The sequence below is a fragment of the Cynocephalus volans genome, chromosome 4 (genome assembly GCF_027409185.1).
Source record: "Cynocephalus volans isolate mCynVol1 chromosome 4, mCynVol1.pri, whole genome shotgun sequence".
Classification (NCBI taxonomy): domain Eukaryota; kingdom Metazoa; phylum Chordata; class Mammalia; order Dermoptera; family Cynocephalidae; genus Cynocephalus; species Cynocephalus volans.
In genome coordinates, this window is record NC_084463.1 from 145,384,943 (window position 1) to 145,404,901 (window position 19,959).

The 19,959-nt window shown below is 37.1% G+C and overlaps 1 protein-coding gene across 2 annotated transcripts in view; it reads left to right on the forward strand.

The window, feature by feature from the left end:
• The window catches only part of CSTPP1 (centriolar satellite-associated tubulin polyglutamylase complex regulator 1), a 214,307-nt gene that overhangs the window by 36,126 nt on the left and 158,222 nt on the right, over positions 1-19,959 (forward strand). For both annotated transcript variants that reach the window (XM_063092512.1, XM_063092511.1), the window contains exon 2: positions 14,612-14,714. In XM_063092512.1, coding sequence (XP_062948582.1) covers positions 14,612-14,714 — 103 coding nt within the window. The remainder of the gene's footprint in view (positions 1-14,611; positions 14,715-19,959) is intronic.

Below are 19,959 nucleotides of genomic sequence, written 5' to 3' on the forward strand. Positions count from 1 at the left end.
TGCATAATGCCCCAAGGAGTCATCTATAGGACAAGGATTAGAAACCAGGCCTCTTATAATGGAATCCACTTGCTAGGGCTACTGAGCCTGGATGCCTCTCTGTAGGATGGCTGTGAGGAATAAGGATTAATTCCCTGTTTAAGAACTGGAGTGAAGGTCAGTTCACCTTTCCTTGATGACTTAGCTTATGTGAGCAAGGTAAGTGTGAACATAAGTGGATAGAGTTTTCTGGAAGCAATTGTGGAAGTGTCTTATACTGGATAGAATCTGATCTAGGTTGTTTAAAGAGAAGTGGCCATTAGAAAGCAGTTGTACTTCCCCTCTGCTGCCTTTGCTTCATGTGCTGCCCCTCATTTGTTCGTTTCCTCTCTAGTTCAAAATGCAGGATCTGAGAAGGAAATGGAGCTGTCATCAGGTCTAAAATTGAACAGAATGTTTCCTCAGTTAGTAAATGGAAAAATTAATTTTAAAAAGTCTCTGTGTAAGTTCTGTGAAATACCAGGACATTGATTTGTGGTCTATTTTGCAATTATGATATTTATATTTATATCAATTAGTTAATATTAATCGTGATTATTTAAAACACTAAAAATTTATGTTAGAATTATCCTAATTTTGTGATTCATTGGATATATTTATACTCATGAGATTAAGGTTCAAGTTTTGCCCTACCACTTACAAACTGTATGACCTTCGGCAGTTTTCTCATTTGTGTAATGGAGATAGTAATCCCAGTCTTATATGACTCCTAAATTGGTTCTAAGGTTCAGTGAGATAATGTACGTGAAAGTATTTAGCCAACTTTCAGGAGCAATACAAAAAATGTTACTGTTCAAATTATGAAAGTCATTACCCTGTTTACAATACAGTAAGCATTGTAATGGTGGTACATCTCTTCAAACTCCAGAAAAGTATCAGGAAACACTCTATCCTATCGTAGCATGCACTAACCTAGATTGATGAATAGGCCAATGAGATTTCTAGTTGGCCACATGCAAGCTACGTTAGTTTAATCCTTTCATTTATCTTTCTGGAAAATATATAGATGCTTTAAACATAAAAAATATTAGGTTTGTCAGCATACAACAGAGAAATCTGAAATAACATGGTTTAAACGAGATAAAAAATTATTTCTCTTTTGTGGAAAATAAATCTGAAGATAGGCAGTCCACAGTTGATATGGTACTTTCCATGGCATCTTCAGGGACTCAGGCTTCTATTTGTCTGCACCAACATACTATCCATAGATTCTGTCCTTTACCTCATGATCCATGAAGACCAAAGGAACTCCCTTGTATCCCCTGGGGTAAATAAGGGACATGTCTCAGCTGAATCAGTTCTATTTAAGTACTTTCTAGAAGAACCACACAATATTTTGCTTATATTTTATAACTTAATCACATGACTAAAGCCTGGCTGCAAGAGAAACTAAGAAATATGATCTTTATGCCAGTGGCCAGGAGCCCAGGTATGTATGTATATGTGGGGATGGGGGGTTGGAGAGGGTAGAGTAGTTTAAAACAGAACATATCCATATATTTATATAATGCTGTGGCACAGTTTGCTAGTTGCCAACCCCAGTAGCCTCTTCCTCCTTAGAAACACACTCCTTTTAATCTCAGCAATGTTTGCATAAAGAAATATTTATAATTAAAAGCAAAGTACTTCATTAAATTTTGAAAAATGTGATATAAGAAAAGCAAAAAAGGAAAGAAAAATGAGAAAGGAGAAATCCTAGAAAATATCAGGGGTACATTGATTTAATTTGGACTTTCTTATGTCTACATATCTTAAGTTCTTTTCACTTTATCTTTTCTCATGTCTGAGGATATCAAAATATTCAGTTGTTGCCATGATTTATTTTGCTTGCTTTGCTTGAGCATTGTGGTTATAGATGGAAATATGGAAAACTTCACAGCTACATTTGAGCAAGCCCAAGAACTTTGCATCACTGAATCAAGAGGGGGAAAAATGAAGAAAGACTTCAAGTTCTTTACCTGTAAATTGATGGAAGTTGAACAATATAATCTTAAAATCCTTCTACTTTCTTAAGCTTTTGTAATTCAGGAGCAGTGGTGGTGAGAATAGTGATGAAGTGTCTGGCTACTACTTCCAAGTCAAGTACAATCCAGAAAGGCCAATGGGACAGAATCTGTGGGAAGACAAATGATTTCAGGTTTTGGTGAAGAGGAATAGTGTGTTTAATGGAAATTGAGGGGGACAAGGAATTTTCAGGTCAGGAGGTTTAACGAATCATCGTTATTTGTTGCAGGGCTTAAGGAGAGTGGTAGGAAAAAAGAAAATGGACCATGTGCTCCTAGGAAGAGAGATGTGGGTTCTTGGGTTGTTTTTTAACATGTAGGCCACAAACCGTCAGTAGAGCTATAGATGAGTTTTAGGAGGTTCTTGAATGCTCTTAAGTTATACACAACATATTAAGTTATATCCATTTTTCTGTGAGGAATAATCTGTAGCTTTAATCAGAGATTCTTATCATAACCTGACTAAAAATCACTCACTCTTAAAAATAGATGATAAAGACTCCAGATGATTAAAAATGGAGAAAGAGTGACACTTCGGTGGTCCCGCAGTGGGTGAATATGGTCATTGTGATATTGTATTTTTAGAGTAAGCTAGGTTTCAGTCACCAAAAAAAAAAAAAAAAAAAGGTGGGAAATATGTATAGGATGAAGGGGAATTTGCTGTCATATAGTTGGGTCTTGGTTTGCCATTATCAGCTGTGTGACCTTGGACAAATAACATAACCTCCCTAAACCTCAATTTGCTTAACTGTAAAATGGGGATAATAAGTATCTACTTTAAATGGTAGTTGTGAAGACTAAATGAGACAATGTAGGTTGAGCACATAGTACAATACTTGGTATATATTAGGTATTTGGTGACCCTCTCCTCCCACGAGGCTTTTTATTTTCCATATTTATTTTAAGGCCCTTATTGTATATTTCACTGGTCCTCAGCAAGTCCATCTTCAGAGAACTACTCAGTGATGCTCACACTCAAGAATACCATATCCTATTAAGTGGTTAGCTTAAAGGCTCTTTCCCATACAGATTTGCAAGCCTAGTGTGTAAAAATCACACATTGCACTTGTTGCCTGGCAGCACGTGTCCCTGAGTGGTAGTACATGGCTTGCATTGTAATGTTATCAGAGCTGGGGCCAGCTGGCTGGACATGTACTGCCACATGGGCAGGGGACTCCATTCCTCAACAAAACAGCAGTCAGCACTAGGGTTAACAGAAAATGACAAACCAGGCATGGATGAGGGAGGCGCCAGCAGAGCAGCGGGATGTCCTTTGATTTGCTTCTGTTATTTGCATGTCTTTCTTGTGATGTCTGTGAAATGTTCAGAATGACAAAGTTTTTAAAAGACCTGCTGACTCCGCCTGGAAAATGTGAAAAACCTCCCGTTTAGAGACCTATTATGTCCAACTAGCCTGCATTTTCTATATCTTTTTCTTCATTTTTTATTAATGCAAACATTTGCATGAAGACAGAACCTTTGTTTCTTAAAGAGTTCATCTGCTCCTGCTGCTTACTGGCCCTGCCATGCAAGAGCACAACAGAACCTTTGTTACGCTTTCAGCAAAGCTGTTTATGAACGGTGGCTTACTGAGGACTGCTTCCTGTGCTGTGTGCTTCCATTTTGTCTAAAAAGAAAAAAAGAAAATAGTTCTTAGGAGTGAAAAGAATTTGGACTCTCTTTTATTCAAGCCCGGGATGTTGAAATGACAAGTAGCCCCCAAATTGTGAGGAACTGGTAATTGCATCAAATGCATTATTTTACTTTACCTTGAACATAATGAGGCTCTTAGTAACAATAGAAGGAACAAGTGCCTTGAACAAGTGCATTGGAATAGAGAGAAGGAACAGTAAAAAGGCAACAGAAAGAGTGGTTGAGAACAGGACAAAAGTGGCTTCCTGTAAGAACTCTAATGTTGCAACAGAACGTGTTTTGGTACTTAGTGTTTCCCACCTGGGAGGCATAGTCCTGAAATGGTTGAGCTGAATAAAAAATAGCACCACAGTTTATAAATAGTGGATACAGTTTATGCATTCATTCAGTAAATATTTGAATGACTATGTGGAAAACACTGAATAGTCCCGAACATTAAAGGAGATAAATGACAAATGAGTCATGGTACCTCTCTGTCTTTAAGGAGCTGGACGTCTAAAGAAGAAGATAACACATGTATAACAAGTAACTCTCTATCAAGGTAGAAAGTACCACTGGAAATATTTAAAGTAAGTGTTTATAGGGAGTTCAGGAAAAGGAAAGATTCCTTCTGGCTGGGAGAGAATCCGGGAAAGCTTCGTAAAGTAGGTGGCATTTGAGTTGGGTCTGGCAGGAAAGGTAGGATTGGACATTGCAACATTCCTAAAAGTGATGAGTCAAGAATTATGTTAGTCTGGTAAAATAGATCCAAAGTATATTTTTATAGGGTACTTTAGTGGTGTTTTACACCATTAAATTAGACAATATGTTAAGTGTTGGCATGAGTTTTCTGTGTAAATAAATGTGGGCCTCCCTATCTAGCCTACACTGTTCAAATCATTCACCCCATATGTTTTTTGTGAACTTTGACCTATGCCTCTGGGGAATCTATAAATATCTACAATAGCATCCTTTACTTTCATAATAAAAATAGAAACTCAAAGGGCTTATTGAACATTATTACAGCCATATCCCATAAGCAGGGTGTGTGGATATAGTTTTTATTGGGGATTTGACACGTGAGACTCTCATTTGAAAAAGAATCCCCCTGGGCCGGCCCCGTAGAGTGCGGTGCTGATAACACCAAGGCCACAGGTTAAGATCCCCTTACCCATCATCTTTATTAAAAAAAAAAAGAAAAAAAGACAAAGAATCCCCACCTTCATACAGAGGCAGTATCAATATCAACTAGAAGAGAGAAGATTGGGAATTCTAAGCCCATGAGTTTTGGGCTACCTTAAATTAGAACGCTTCCATATCTTCTTGTCATTAGAAAAAATCAGATCCTGTTATTGTTATCTCAGTTGCTGTGAATGCCAACTAATTTTTATGAAATATTTTTAATGTAAAATGCCAAGTAAATTATATTATTGCATTAATATCACTAATCTGTATATTCATTGTTAAATTGCATATTACCAATTTAATAATCTGTAAATTTAATGATAATCTGTAAATACATGGTTTGCCCCCAAAGGTTACAACTTTTGATGACAATATAGCAAAATTAATTTTCACCCTGTACTACTTCCCTGCCTGACATGACATTATGAGCAACACATGTTTTACTCCGTGTTTGTCAATTTACAGGGTTTTTTTTTTAACCCATTGTGCTTTCTGGAAAATAATTTTGTAAATGTTTATGTAGTTGATTTGATAACTATACTGCTCTATGAGTAACTAGTTTTGCAAAATTATTGTCATGACAGTTATTACTTGGGTTTTTCGTGTAATATTCAGGAAGTACATTTTCTTATGGTCTGCTGAGTGCTTTAGGTTTGAACTTCTATGAAAGCCTCCTTTAAAAAAAAGATTCTGTAGTTTCTGGCACTTGAAATTGCACGACTGAACAACTAATTCTGAATTATGAGATTTAGACTGGATATATTGAGGCATAGAATTTAAGCACTTAACTTTAATTGACATCCCAAAAATATGAAAAAATCACCAGTTTTAGGAAGGAGAAGGGAATAAGGAGGGATTAATGGTTGACCAGAGACTGTTTGAATGTCAAGGCACTCAACTTTGCACAGCTATTAACTGGTACAATATCTCTTTTGTTTGGGGTAAATAGACTTTAGTTTTTCATCCTCTACTTTATGTAGAGATCTTTAGTCACCTCTTGTTTTCTGGTTGTCACAGGTGATGTTAGCATTGTTGCCTCAGGCATGTCTTCTAGCATTTGGGTTTGACTAGCTGTATAGCAGCATTTTGGTGGTTTGGATGCATAGACGCAATATATTAATTTTGTTTTATATTAACTATTAATGTAAAAGATCTTTTCTTAATCTGTAAATTTGTTCTCAGAAAATTCCATTTGATACATGTCACACTACATAGCTCTTTAAGGGTGACAAAAGGCCTGGGTTCAAAGCCTGTCTCTGCTGCTTACCAGCCCTTTAACCTTGGATGAATTACATTTCTGAGTCTCTCTCTTTTTCATCTATAAAATGGGGATAAAAGAAAAGTATCTAATTCATAGGATTGTGAGGATTAAGTGAATTAATACTCATAAAATGCTTAGAATGGCATCTTGCACATAAAACTTAATAAATGTTGGCTGTCATTATTACATTTGTAGGTTTAACTACTATTAAATAAATCTTGTAATGATCAAGAGCTATTAAAGGAGGGAGGCCTCCTGCATTTATATCAAGGATGTTTCTCAAGATCTTGATCTACAGTGATTCATTTACAATTTTTTTCTGGGGGCCCAAAGTTAAACTTGATGCTCAGCTGTTTTATATTCAGAGCTGGTTAGTGTTTAGAGAGGCCTGATTTTTGGTTAATATTTCTACTTTATTTTTCTCTACTGCAAGTTTTAAATTTCTTTTTATGCTATACTCACTATATTAATTATGAAATCATGATTTTGATAAGGGATGCAATGAACTTAAACTAAACATACCAGAAGAAAATATAGGATAATTGGTTTATATGCTTGTAGTAGAGGCCTTTTTGATCAGAAAACAAAGCACACAAAAACAGCCATAGATGAATACTTTTGGATATATCAACATTTAAAACTTCTGTACAATGAAAGCTACCACAAACAAATTAAGAGAAAAGCCATAAGGTGGACGTATATATTTGCAACGTATATATTTGTAGAATTGGAAAAATCTACAAATCAAGAAGAAAAAAGACAACCAGAGAGGAGTATTGGCAAAGAATGCTAGTAGGTTATTCACAGAAGAAGAAATACAAATAAACATGAAAATATTCTTAACTTTATTTGTAATCAAGAAAACTAAAATTAAAGCAACAGAGAAGCTATTTTATAGTTATTAAATTGGCAAAATTACAAAGTCTTAGATCAAGGGTAGTGAAAACAGATTCTTTTATGGTGAGTAGGAGTGTAAACTGGAATAACCACTTTGTAAAAGCAATTATCTATATCCAGTAAACATGAAGATGTATACATTCTGTGAAATGCCAATTCCATTTCTGAGGTATCTATCTCAGAAAAACTCTTGCATATATGCACAGGGAAACATGTACAAGAATGTTCAACACAGCACAGTTTCTTATAGTGAAAACATAGAAACAATCTAAATAATTTATCAATAGGGAAGTATTTACCACTGGGAAATATCAAAAGGGCTAGTTAGTTCCATATTTTTTCATAATAGATCTCCAGACATTGTTGAGTGAAGAAAGCAACGTTCAGAAAAGTATGTGATTTACCTAAAAACAGCTTAAAATTTAAAAACAAAACACGCTTACAAACTGTTTTTCTATTTTTGAAAGTATGCATCGCAAACTGATAGCAGTTATCTATGGGAACAGGAAGTGGTCTTTAGCTTTTTCCATGTTGTTTGAACCTTTAAGGATAATAAATATGTAATCAGAAATAGACATTTTTTATTTATTTTTTATTTTATTTTATTATTCTTAAAAAATTTTATTGAATCAAAATTGATTGTACATATCTGGGGGGTTCAACATTGAGTTATGTTGATCAAATCAATATTACTATATATATATTGTTACAAATCATAATTATTCTTTATACCCCTTGTCCAGTCTCTCCCCATTCCCCTTTCCTTCCCTCCTCCCTGCTCTAATTACCCTAGATTTCTTCTCTCCCTCTGAAAGAATAATTGTTACTCTGTTGATTTCTTGCCTAGATGATCTGTCCCATGCTGAGAGGTATGATCAGGTCCCCCAATATTATCATGGAGCAGATGCTTCTTCTTCTGTCACTCTGAAATGGGTTTGTGGGGAGAGACGTCCTCTTCTTTATCTCTGCTGATGACTCTCCTTGTGTCAATGCACTCCAGTGGCTGGTAGACCATCTGCATGCTGGTTGTGGCATCTAGCGGCTTTCGTGGTAGCCATGGTTATTGTGGTGGCTGTGGTGGGCCACCTACATGGAGGTGATGTTTTTGTCATGCTCCTTTGTGCTGGTGGTGTGCCTGGTTGTGGGGAGTGTCCGGTCCCTGGCTTCATGCCTTGGGTCACCAAGTGGGCTCCGAGGCACTAGCATGATGTGCCTGGTTGTGGGAGGGGGGTCTGGTCCTCTTCTCCATGCCTTGGGTCCCTGGGTGGGCCCTGAGGTGCTGGTGTGGTGCCTGTTTGGGGGGGGTCCAGTCTTCAGCTCCATGCCTCAGGTCCCCTGGTGGGCCCCAAGGCACTGGCACAGAGGAAACAGACATTTTTTAAAATTTAAAGATCATGCCAATACTTTGTCTGATTTACCAATTTAAGCCTCTTTTCTAGTATTAACAGTGAAGCTCCAGTAATTTCTAGATAATACAGTATAAGATGGACACATTGTAGGTTTTTGGCTTTTTCTTGTTTTGTTTTGCTTTCATTTTTGGTATTGAGAGGTAGTGGGGTGTAGTGGAAAGACATGGGCTTTGGAGTCAAATCTTAGTTTCAATCCTAGCTCAGCCATTTATTTAGACTTTGGGCAGGTTCTTTAACCTCTCTGAGCTACAAAAAAGGCTATTACCTACTTCATTGGGTTGTATAAGAACTATATGTTCTAGTTTTCCTCATTTTCCCATCCCCTTTGGTCAAGGGAAATTGGTCTGTTGTGGTCTAAGATCAAAGATGGTCTTGTATGCATGATAAAATGTTTCACCAGAACACACTGTGTCCCTGTACCAGGACATGCTGGTAAAGATGGAGGATGTAAGTAATTAATATTAGAGGTCTATTAACTTTTTAAACCTTTAAGCTATATATTTGTACCTCACAAGATTAAATACTAGATCATGTTGGTGATTTATAAATGATGTTGAACTTGAAACTTCTATGCAGTTTACATGAGAGGTTGTTGGATAACAGGATTACTTTTCTTATCTTGCAGAACAGTTTTAATTTATTTTAACAAGCATATATTTGTGCCAGGGAGCACCTGAATCTCAAGAGGCCTCAAAAAATAAAATAAATTAAAAAACAGTAGGCTAAAAAAAGAAGGAAAACAAAGAGACCTTAAAGATCAGAATGTGTCTCAGGAAGACTCTGGCAAGGAAGGAAAAAGCTAGGTTTAAAGTTGAGTATAGGATATGCTCTACTTTTCACTTACACTGCTATTGCCCTTGTGTGTGTCTATTAATATCTCATATAGTAATTCATTTGAATATTTTTCCAGTGAGACTTGTTTATTCTGGTGTCAGGACTTTGTATTAAATAATTAAATAATTTTAAAAATAAGAGTGGTCTAACTAATGTTGTAGATGGAAATTTTAGACCCCTTAAGCAAAAAATTCCAAATGGGACCCCTTATCACTTAATTCTGAAATAAACAGCTAACACTTTGATAGTATTTCTGCTTGGGAAGAGAGTAAAAAGAAATAGTTTTGGACTTTCCCCATATAAATTAGGGTCTCCTGAGTAATTAGCAGTTAATAATTGAATGTTTCCCACAAGTTTAAAGGCTATAGCTGAAATGGCTATATAACTATGTGTATTATCATAGATGTAGAGTTTTATATAGCCCAAGAATCCTTGAAGATAATCTGTAAAAATTCTTGGTTGGATGAGTAGGACTTTAAATAAATGGGTAGGGGACTAATGTTTATTAAGCACTCACTATGTGCCAAATACTATGCTAAGATTTATTACATAGATTATTTAATTTAATCCTCACTACAGTCTTCAGTGGTAGGTACTGTTATTGCCTCAGTTTTACAGGAAAGGGCAGAGAGACTAGGTAACTTGTATAAAGTCTTACAGAGCTAGAAATCAAATCTAGGTTGGCCTGACTCAAGAGCCCATGTTCTTAACCATTGCAGTAAATTGCTATGCACTTTTAATCTGTGAGTGAGTGTGTAGCAATAATAATATAATCATTAATATGTTACTTTTTGTATATACTGAATGTTTTCTAAAGAAGTAGGTTATTATCAAACATATCATTCTTAGTATCATACCCATTTTAAAACAGGAGTGACTCTGCTATAAGAAGATTAAGTGATTAGCATGGGGCGAGTCAACAGAACCAAGAAGTTTCTGATCCACAGTTGCCTTCACTTGCTAGGTTCATATAAGGATCATACAGTGTTTACTTACATTCCCCCTAGATTTTTCGGTACAGCATGAAGTTATAAATGCTTAGCTCGGACAATATGCTATCTGAGCAAGACATGGCTGATGGGGCATTAGTGTGGATTTCAGGACAATAGAGCCTTATTGGTACATGTTAAAAAAGTTAATCCTGATCTCATGGAAGTCATAGCAAAGCAGAAGAGGAAAAGCCAGTTGTAAATGCTTTTCCAAGAGGGCAGTTTAGGTGCCCAGATATCTTTGCCCTCCAGGGGTGCAGGTGTGCTGTTTTTATTCTTTAATCATTCACATAAATTAAAGCCTATTCCTTTGCATTTAAAAAATAATATAAAACGACACTCTCATGTTTTATTGCCAGGCAAGAGCTTTGAACTTCTGTTTCATTGAAGTTTGATAAACTGTAAGGATTTTCCAGGGTTGGGTGGTACACTTAACCACAGAGGTAACATTGGACTGATAAAGCTGCAGGTGAAGGAACCACCAAGGAACAGCAATTAGAGCTTTGCACTTGGGTGTTGGCTGGTGTGAAATTATCCGCAGGGAGAAAGAAACTTTTCCCTACTTCTGACTTTTTAACTCCTTCCCTTCACTCACAGATAAAAAGAGCACCAGGACTTTCTGTTTTCACTTTGTGAACTAGGAATGGGTGGGGTGAATAGTTTGTGGTAGGGTGGTTCTTTTTAAGAAACTTTGAAATTTGGGAACAAGTTCTAACTTCACACAAATGCTGATTGGTGTGCAGGTGCGGACAGGACAGATAGACCAACCTACCCCTCCACGTACAAATTCACATAGATACAAATGGCTCATATCTCTTAGGTGATTTTACTATCAACATACACTAATACCTTTGTGCTCTGTGTAAAATAGAGATAATTTTTACTTCCATAACTGATTATAAAGTGTTAATGATGAAACAGTGTGTTAAGAGCATGAGCTCTTGGTATCAGACAAACCTTTGTTCCAATCTTTACTTCTCTTCCTACTAGCTGTGTAATCTTGAGCAAATTACTTTAATTCTATGAGTCTCAATTTTCTTATCTGTAAAATAAAAATATAAAAATACCTATCATAGGATTGTTGTGATAACTACATAAAATAATACATGTAAAACAACACAGTATCTCGCACATTTTTGTTTATAAATTGCACAGGAGCTCAACAGTGGTAGCTGTTATTACTTGTAAGATTAAATATCTAATTGGCAGATAAATGTTAAGCAGGTATGGTCCTTTATTTTTCTTTCTTTTCTTTCTTTCTTTTTTCCTTTTTTGGTGCAAAGTTTATTTGCCAGAAAATTTCTTATTTTTTTTTTCCTAGGAGGACAAAAGTACTTTGATTCTAACTGCTCTAAAAACATTTCTCCTTAAAGGGCTTTTGCATTGACTTTCAGTCCAAGAGCTAGGGAGGAGAAGCAGCAGAATTTGCTCCTTAACAGAGCACTTTTATTTCTACCATCAAAAAGAAAAAAGTCCTGTACTAGCCTTAGGTAGAGCTAAATCATAAAAGGCCATGTAGCCCTAGAAAGGAATCGTTTTGTAAGATCAGGATAAGTGGGTAGAAGAAAAGAAGGAAAATACAGAGGTGACAATATAGCTGATTTTAATGTTAATTTGGCCATTTTCCTCCCAATTTAATTTAAACTTAATTATACCAAGTGGTACTTGGAAAACCATCAATGCCAGAAATTGGCATGTATTGTCTCATAGTTTAACTCTCTCAGTTTTGGCTATTTCTTTCTTTCTTTTTTGGTGGCTGGCTGGTACAGGGATCGAACCCTGGACCTTGGCATTATGCACCATGCTGTATCCAACTGAGCTAACCAGCTAGCCTCCTTGGTTATTTCTTAAAGAAGTGGTTTTAGAGTTGGATGAACCGTTGAGTTGATGAAGCATTGATTTTGTTTTCACATCTTTTTTGGGTGGGGGTGGTGAGGGTTTGCAGTGGTTGATAGTTGTTAGCTTTGGGAAGTACCCTTGTAGATAGAACAAGTCACGGAATATAAACATGTTTCATCTGGACTTTAGGCTGTGCAACCATGGTGAAATTAGGTCACCATGGTCACTATTGTCAAGAAGACTCGAGTTCAGCTTGGTAGATAAACTTATTTGTTTTATGAGTTTCACTAAACTACAAAGACTTCAGGAATAGTTTTTTGAAGCACCCAGTTTGATAAATTTTAGGTAATTCCTCAATGTTTTCTTGAGGAGTGAAACTGTGAAAGAGGCAAATGTTCACCTTGGCAGCAACTTTATGGAACTGCTCTTTGGCAGGATATTCATCACTGTTGGGAAAATATAGGAAAATGGTCAGGGTCCCTCAGATGTTCAGAATCTTGCTGAGTACTTGACGTAAATAGGCACGTGTGCCCAGGTGTTCCTTGGCTATTGACTAATGTAATTTCACGTGTGCACCCAGGTGTCCTGGGTTATGACTTAAGTATAAAGGAGGTGTTCCTTGGCTATTGACTAATGTAATTTCACGTGTGCACCCAGGTGTCCTGGGTTATGACTTAAGTATAAAGGACGAGTGAGCGGCTCTGATCCACAGGGACCCCTCTCGGCCCTGGGATGCCCCCGGGGGGGTTATGGGGGAGGCCGCTGCTGTTGCTGTTGCTGCCGCCAGTGCCCCCAGTGCCCCCAGTGTCCCCAGGACCCTCGAAGAGCCTGCCATCCCTGTTTCTGCAGGCTACTGTAAGCTGCTGGTGAGCTCATGTTGTCTGCTAATGGCTCCCGGGATCTTTCCCAATTATCTAGCATTGACCTGTGTGTGAGGGGTCTGGTGACCCAGTCTGTACAGTGGTTTTGAAGGGTCTGAGCCCTAGCACTGACAGTACAAATGGAAACTTAGTATAACTAAAATAACGAAACGTTTTGGCTTTAGTTATGAAATGCCTAGCCGTACAATTAGTGTAGTTATTGCCTCATCCCGACAACTGACGTAGTCATGTAGCTAGTCACATAGCTTTACAATCACTTTGGCTTTTTTGTTTCTCGTTGCTCTAGAAGGAAGTTTTTTTTAAAAAAATTTTTGGATGGTAAATGGGTACTCGGGATTGGAAGCTATGGTAAAGTTTGCCAGAATACTGTTGTCAAAGGTATCATTGATAAAATTCATGGAATGGAAAGAAGCATTTTTGGAGCACCTGGTACATGAGCAGCTCTGGCCTATATTTACTGAAGCAACTCCCCAAGAACCCTTTGAGATAGGTTAAGATAGTATATTATCAAGCATGTACTATGTGCCAGGCACTGTGGTGTTTTACATGCATTATCTTATTTAATTCTCATAACCCTATAATGTTGGTACTATTATTATCCACATTTTACAATGAGGAAATAGGCTTAGAGGGTAATTTGCTCAAGGTCACACAGCTAGGAAGTGGTAGGGCTGAGAATGGAACTCAGGTGCCTCTGAACTCCAAAGCCCAAGTTCTTAACCAGTGATTCCTAAACTTCAGAATACATAAGAAGCACCATGGGTATTTGTTTAAAATTATAGAGATCCAGTTAGAAATTTAAGGTCACTAAGTCTGGAATGGTGCCAGACTGTAAGTCTGTATTTTAACAGGGCACCTCAGGTGATTCAGATCAAGAAGTTGGTTATCATTCTTTGAGGCACAGTATTAATTTATATTGCTTTCCACTCTTGATAAAGAAGAAAACAGGTGCTGATTGATTAACTTTCCAAGATTAAGCTACCAAAGATGGAGCCATGATTCAAACCCAGATCTGTCTAACCTAATACTCACACTCCTTATTACAAGCACATTATTAATTCATACATTTCCCAATCACAACAAATGCAGAAAACATGATATCTAACAAATTGAGCCATGCAGATTTCACAGTCTTGTTATTTACCGAGGTTAATAACTTACACATACACCAGTACTGAAATTTTCATGGTCCTTAAACTTTTTCAATGAAAGAACTGAGTTTTCTTTACAATCAGATCATCCATGCTTCAGGCATGGAAACACTAACTTCTGGAATAAGTTTCTGAGACATGAAGAAGTAAAAGAGGGTGGAAGGAGGTGAAAAGAAAAGAACTTCCAGGTGTATCTGCTAAATAATGCCAAAGCTCCTCTTCAACCCACCCTCATCTCTGAAAGAATGAAGGGTTGATGGTGATAGTAACAGCCGGTCAGATGGCAGTAGGTTATGGTCTACATTATCTCCCATTCTACCCTTTGAGAGCATAGCTCAGTAAGGGCCAGCAAGGTTGGTTTGCCTATTCCATTCCACTTTTTAGGGCAGAGCTAACTCCTTGATGGACTTACATGGCCTCCTACTGGGATTGGGAGAATTTTTTATTTTAATTGCTCTCACTTTCTCTTTCTCTCTTGCTTTTGTTTGCAGCTCAGCAACATGTCCTCACGTACATGGAGGATGCAGTGTGCCAGCTGCTAGAGAACAGGGAGGATATTAGCCAATATGGCATTGCCAGGTTCTTCACTGAATAGTAAGTACATGAATGCTTTGCTAATAAGGTGAACTCAGAGGAGGCAGTTGGAAGCAAGCAGGGTACATGGAGAATAGAACAGAATAATGCTGATTATGTAGTGGCAGTGAATGTTTAGTTTTGTTAGGTTGGTCTAGGGCTGCCCAAACATGTTTTGGAGCATGCCTTTGGTGCAGCTTGTTTTGTCCAGTGATATGTCTCATGAATGGTCATGCCTATAGTAGCTTAACTACTGTGTGTTTGATCTATTAGGTCTGTTTTTTTAGGTCCCTCTTATAATTTTAAACTGTCTTTTTTATTCAAAATATTCACTCTGATTTCCTTTAGTTGATGTTTATTTAGCCTGTGTTTTTCATGGCTGGCTTTTCTCATAGAATTGTTTAAGATGTTCCTCTGCAGTTTTCTTTTTACAGGATGTTCTGTCAATCACTTAATTTAAGAGTATTTCTAGAGTGAGATGTTTTTCATAGATTATATTTTTGAAGAGTCATGCTTCTTTGCAAAGAATGCTAGATGTGTGTAAAAGTCATAATGATTACTACTTTTTGAATATCACTGAACTGTTTTTAGGCTGAATAAGATAATCACTTTAAAACTCCTGGGCCGAGCCCGTGGCGCCCTTGGGAGAGTGCGGCGCTGGGAGCGCGGCGACGCTCCCGCCGCGGGTTTGGATCCTATATAGGGATGGCCGGTGCACTCACTGGCTGAGTACCGGTCACGAAAAAGGCAAAAAAATAAATAAATAAAATAAACAAATAAAACTCCTTAGTCTTCATGAAAGTATGTGCTAAAGAAATACACAGCATTTTTATTTTGTTGTAAATATGCCATTACATACATATAATTATTTGAATTCTATTTCCTTTTTTTCTGGTTTATTGGGAACAGTCTAAGACAGGAAGGATAGGAACCCTTTATAGGCTTCAATTTTCGGTGAATCATGAACTCAAGTTCATCTTTCTTGAAGATAGATTTTTTTTTTTCCTCTCTGATCTCCAGAGGCTCCTTGAAGATTAGATAGCTATTCTAATGGCCTAATCTTGGGCTGCTGTTAGGGGAATACTTGACTCTCTCTACTCTTTTGCTGAGCTGGAGGTTCCTGTAAGTAAAATCTAGATTTCTTAAGGATTTGAATTTTAAGTTCCTGGGAAAAACAAGCTTTATGGGAGGAGAGCTGGTCCCTTCTCTCCGTCTTCTAAAGGAGGATGTAGTAGAGAAAGGAATCTTACTTGTTCTCATGGTGTGGGCTGAAGCAAATGAGGTAGGCAGGGAATGAAGACTGAGATTGAATAGCCTTGCTTGCTTTTACAGAACTGTCAAGCCTAGGGGTCAAGTTTCTAGGCCATTTAATCTATACCAGCACTCTTGAGGCTCCTTGCCAAGTGAAATATGACTCTGCTGAGGGTAATGCTTCTTCCTTGCTGTTTTCTTGTTACTCCCCCCATCCCTTGCCCCATCTCCTTTGTAAGTCTTTTCCCTATTACACTGGTTCCTTGAGGGTAAGCTTCATTTTTTCTTCATCTTTGTATTCCCAGTACTTGGCATGATTCTTAGCATATAATAGATATTAGATAAATAGTTCCTGAATCTACAGCTGTATCTGTATTTTAAGTTATTGTGTACTTTCTACTCTTATTCTTGACCTTGTTATAATGACTCTTTTTTTTTTTTTTTTTCCTTCTCTTTGTTGTAGATTCTTTTTGGTAAAGTTCTATATTCTGCAATTTACAAAGCTGTATACCATGTGTCTAGCACTCCAAAAGTGAACCCACTGATCTATGTAACTGATACTGGACTCTAGAGAACCAAGAGTAAGGCTTATAACTGTTTCAGAGTGCTATTGACTGTAGGTAGCTTTTATCTACCAATACACTATTGAAAAAAACCTTAAGATTTTCTATAGTGCCGATAGAAGTCTAATTGTCAACTGAGCTATTTATTATCCCCAGGAAACTAAAAATTACATAGTGTATGTGAATGGCAGTGCATACCTGACACTTCTATAACTAAGACACCAGGTTGGTCTGAGGTAAGTTATTTTGAGGAGTGAAAAGTGAACCAGCATCAAAGCTCCATAAACTTTTTTTTTTAATCTAGTGAAAATCCTTCTCTTTCAGACCTCAGTTTCATATTGATTCATAGGAGAAGCATAATGAAGTGAAAAGAGCACTATCCTGGGAGAAAGAAGAGCTCCCTGTTTTTCCAAGTCTTTGTTCTATAAACCTGGACACATTTCTGAAATATGGGCCTCAGTTGCCTCATCTATGAAATGGATTTTTTTTTTTTTTTTTTTTTTTGTCGTTTTTTCGTGACCGGCACTCAGCCAGTGAGTGCACCGGTCAGTTCTATATAGGATCCGAACCCGCGGCGGGAGCGTCGCCGCGCTGCCAGCGCAGCACTCTACCAAGTGCGCCACGGGCTCGGCCCTATGAAATGGATTTAATAAAGCCTTACATGCTAGTCATAACAATATAATAATCATTTTCTAATAGGCAATTTTTATTAAAATCATACTGTGCCTCAGCCACTGCAGTCTTTTGAGGTAGGTATTATTAATATCTCTATTTTCTACATGAGGAGACTGAGGCTCAGAATTGTTAAAATAGCTTCTTCTTTTTTTTTTCTTTTTAAGGAATAGCTTTTATTTTTTTATTTTTTATTTTTTTAACTTTTATTTTGTCGATATACATTGTGGTTGATTATTGTTGCCCCTTACCAAAACCTCCCTCCCTCCTCCCTCTCCTCCCTCCCCCCCAACAATGTCCTTTCTGTTTGCTTGTTGTATCAACTTCAAGTAATTGTGGTTGTTATATCTTCTCCCCCCCCCCCGGTTTTTGTGTGTGTGTGTGTGTGTGTGTGTGTGTGTGTGTGTGAGAATTTATATATTAATAAAGTAGCTTCTTCATGTTCACAAGCTAATAAGTGACAGAGTCAGGAATCAGTTCATCTGCAGTATTACAAAGGCCACTGTTCTCTACTTCCTCAAAGTCACTTTATGGCCAAATGTTCCTGGATGCCTAACCAGATAATATTTTGAGGTCTCTTCTAGCTATAATTTCTACAATTCTTGAATCCTCCCTTATGAACTGTACTCCACAGGCTTATTACATAGCCTTGTCTAGTGACCTTAGTTCATTGCACTTTAAATGTTTAGTATTGGCCTTTTTGGAGGTACAATTGGAGCTGGCTCTAAATAGCAGGAAGCATGATTTTTTAAAATATGTTAAACTGTGCACTTACGTCTCACAGTTTCAGGTTCACACCTTCAGATTTTCATGCATTTAATTATGGGTGATTTTCCTTTAAATAATGATGAAAGTACTCTTTGAAATTGTTTTTGGAATGCTTTTCTGCTGATTTTCTTCTCTGGATCTGCTTGCCCTCTCCCCTGTTCTGTCACCCCTTGGTTGTTGATGTTTTTAAACATGTCCATGATTGTTCCAGCAAATTTGGACAAACTGTCAGACAGGATTGTCTGAGCTGTATGGTGTGGATGTCTGTAAGGCTGTGAGCTCTGTAGATCATATTCCTCTAGACACTCTTGAAAGATGGATACTAAATCCTAGAGGACTTTTTTTAATGTTGCATGTGACCTCTACCTCTGAATGTTGTCCTTCAACCAGTGGAAGGTAAAAGGAATTAATATTTAGAGGTGCTACTCCAAGAATAGACCAAGTGTCAGCACCAGGTCAGGACCTCTGAAGAAATACATCCAAGAAAATGAGGCTAGACTAACTGTAACTTAGAAACCACAGCAGAGTGTGACCAGATTTTTGTGGTAAAGATAAAATGAGAAATGTGGCTTTTTAAGACATTGGAAAATAATGATGAGAGAAAAACAGGTTGAAATTTGAGAATTCCTATCACAATTGGGAACTATTCTTCATAGGCTAAATTGATAGTTACAACACTGTGGCATCAGGGAGCTTGACCTCCACATACTAATATAGAAAAGAATGATCTTCTGTGGTCTTGGTCGGTGAGCCCAGGAGGGCTCTTTCTTATGATCAAGTGTCTTGTTTTTGTATTTTTAGATGATGATTTTAGTTTTTTGGTGAAGTTTTCTTAATGATTATTTTGGTTGTAAGGAAAAGAAGTACACAGATGAAGTACCTTCATTGACAGAGGTTTATTTTAAGGATATCTGAGAACATAAGACTGCATTCATTCATGAATTCATTCATTCACTAATTATTTTTGAACACCTACTCTATGCCTATGTGTACTAGGCAATGGGAGGGTAGTGGTGAACAAGACAAATAAGTGCCTACCCCTCATGAACCTAGTATTTTAATGAGGGAGATAGTCAATAAACAAGCAAACTGATCATGAGAATAGTTAACAGGTAAGAAATACTGTGTGTTAGGCACTGTTCTAAGCATATAATATGTATTATCTCATTTAATTGTCACAGTACTATGAGGTACGTGTAAGTATTGTCAGCATTTACTCATTAGGAAATTCAGGCACATAAAAGTAACATTCTCAAGGTAACACAGCTGGTAACTGTAATAAGATAAATAACAAGAAAATAACCAGGGTAAGGTGATATATAGGATGGCCAGGGAAGGCCTCTTGGAGGAGACCGCATTTGAGGGTTCATCCCCTCCGAGAATCAGTAACTTAGCTCAGAGGATGACCCACCTTCTCTTTGTTCACCTTGATTACGTAGGCTTCCTGTGTCCAAAAAAGATAATTGATTTTATTTGCTACTATTCAGTATGGAGTACCTTTAGTAGGCCGTGTTCCTAGAAAGCCACCTCATAGGTAGTTGGCCTCCCTCATACCCTGCTCATGTTTAATAAGTGAAAATAAAAAAATAGTCAAAATTATGTGTGTTACCTGCTATATAGTATAAATATGGAGATGGAAATATTTGTCAGTTTTTAAAAAAGGAACATTCATGATTTCATTCTGATACATATTAACCGTCAGAATTCAATTGGGAGGTTGCATACCTTTTTTGTATACTCTTGTTAAAAAAAAAAAGTATCAGCATCAAATTCCTTTTTATTTTGATTAAAGTAAATCTGTGAAGTGTGAACTTCATTAATTCACTCTTGGAGAGAAAAGGAGATGCCAGTAATGCATATTCCTAAATCACTTAAAATGTAACACTAATGAAAACAATCCATAATTATAAAATATGTATTGTTTCTTCTTTTTTTAAACAGGTACTCTAAGCGCTATGAAAAGATGACCCACTTCTTTCCTACATAATCTAGAATAATCAGGTGTAAACTCT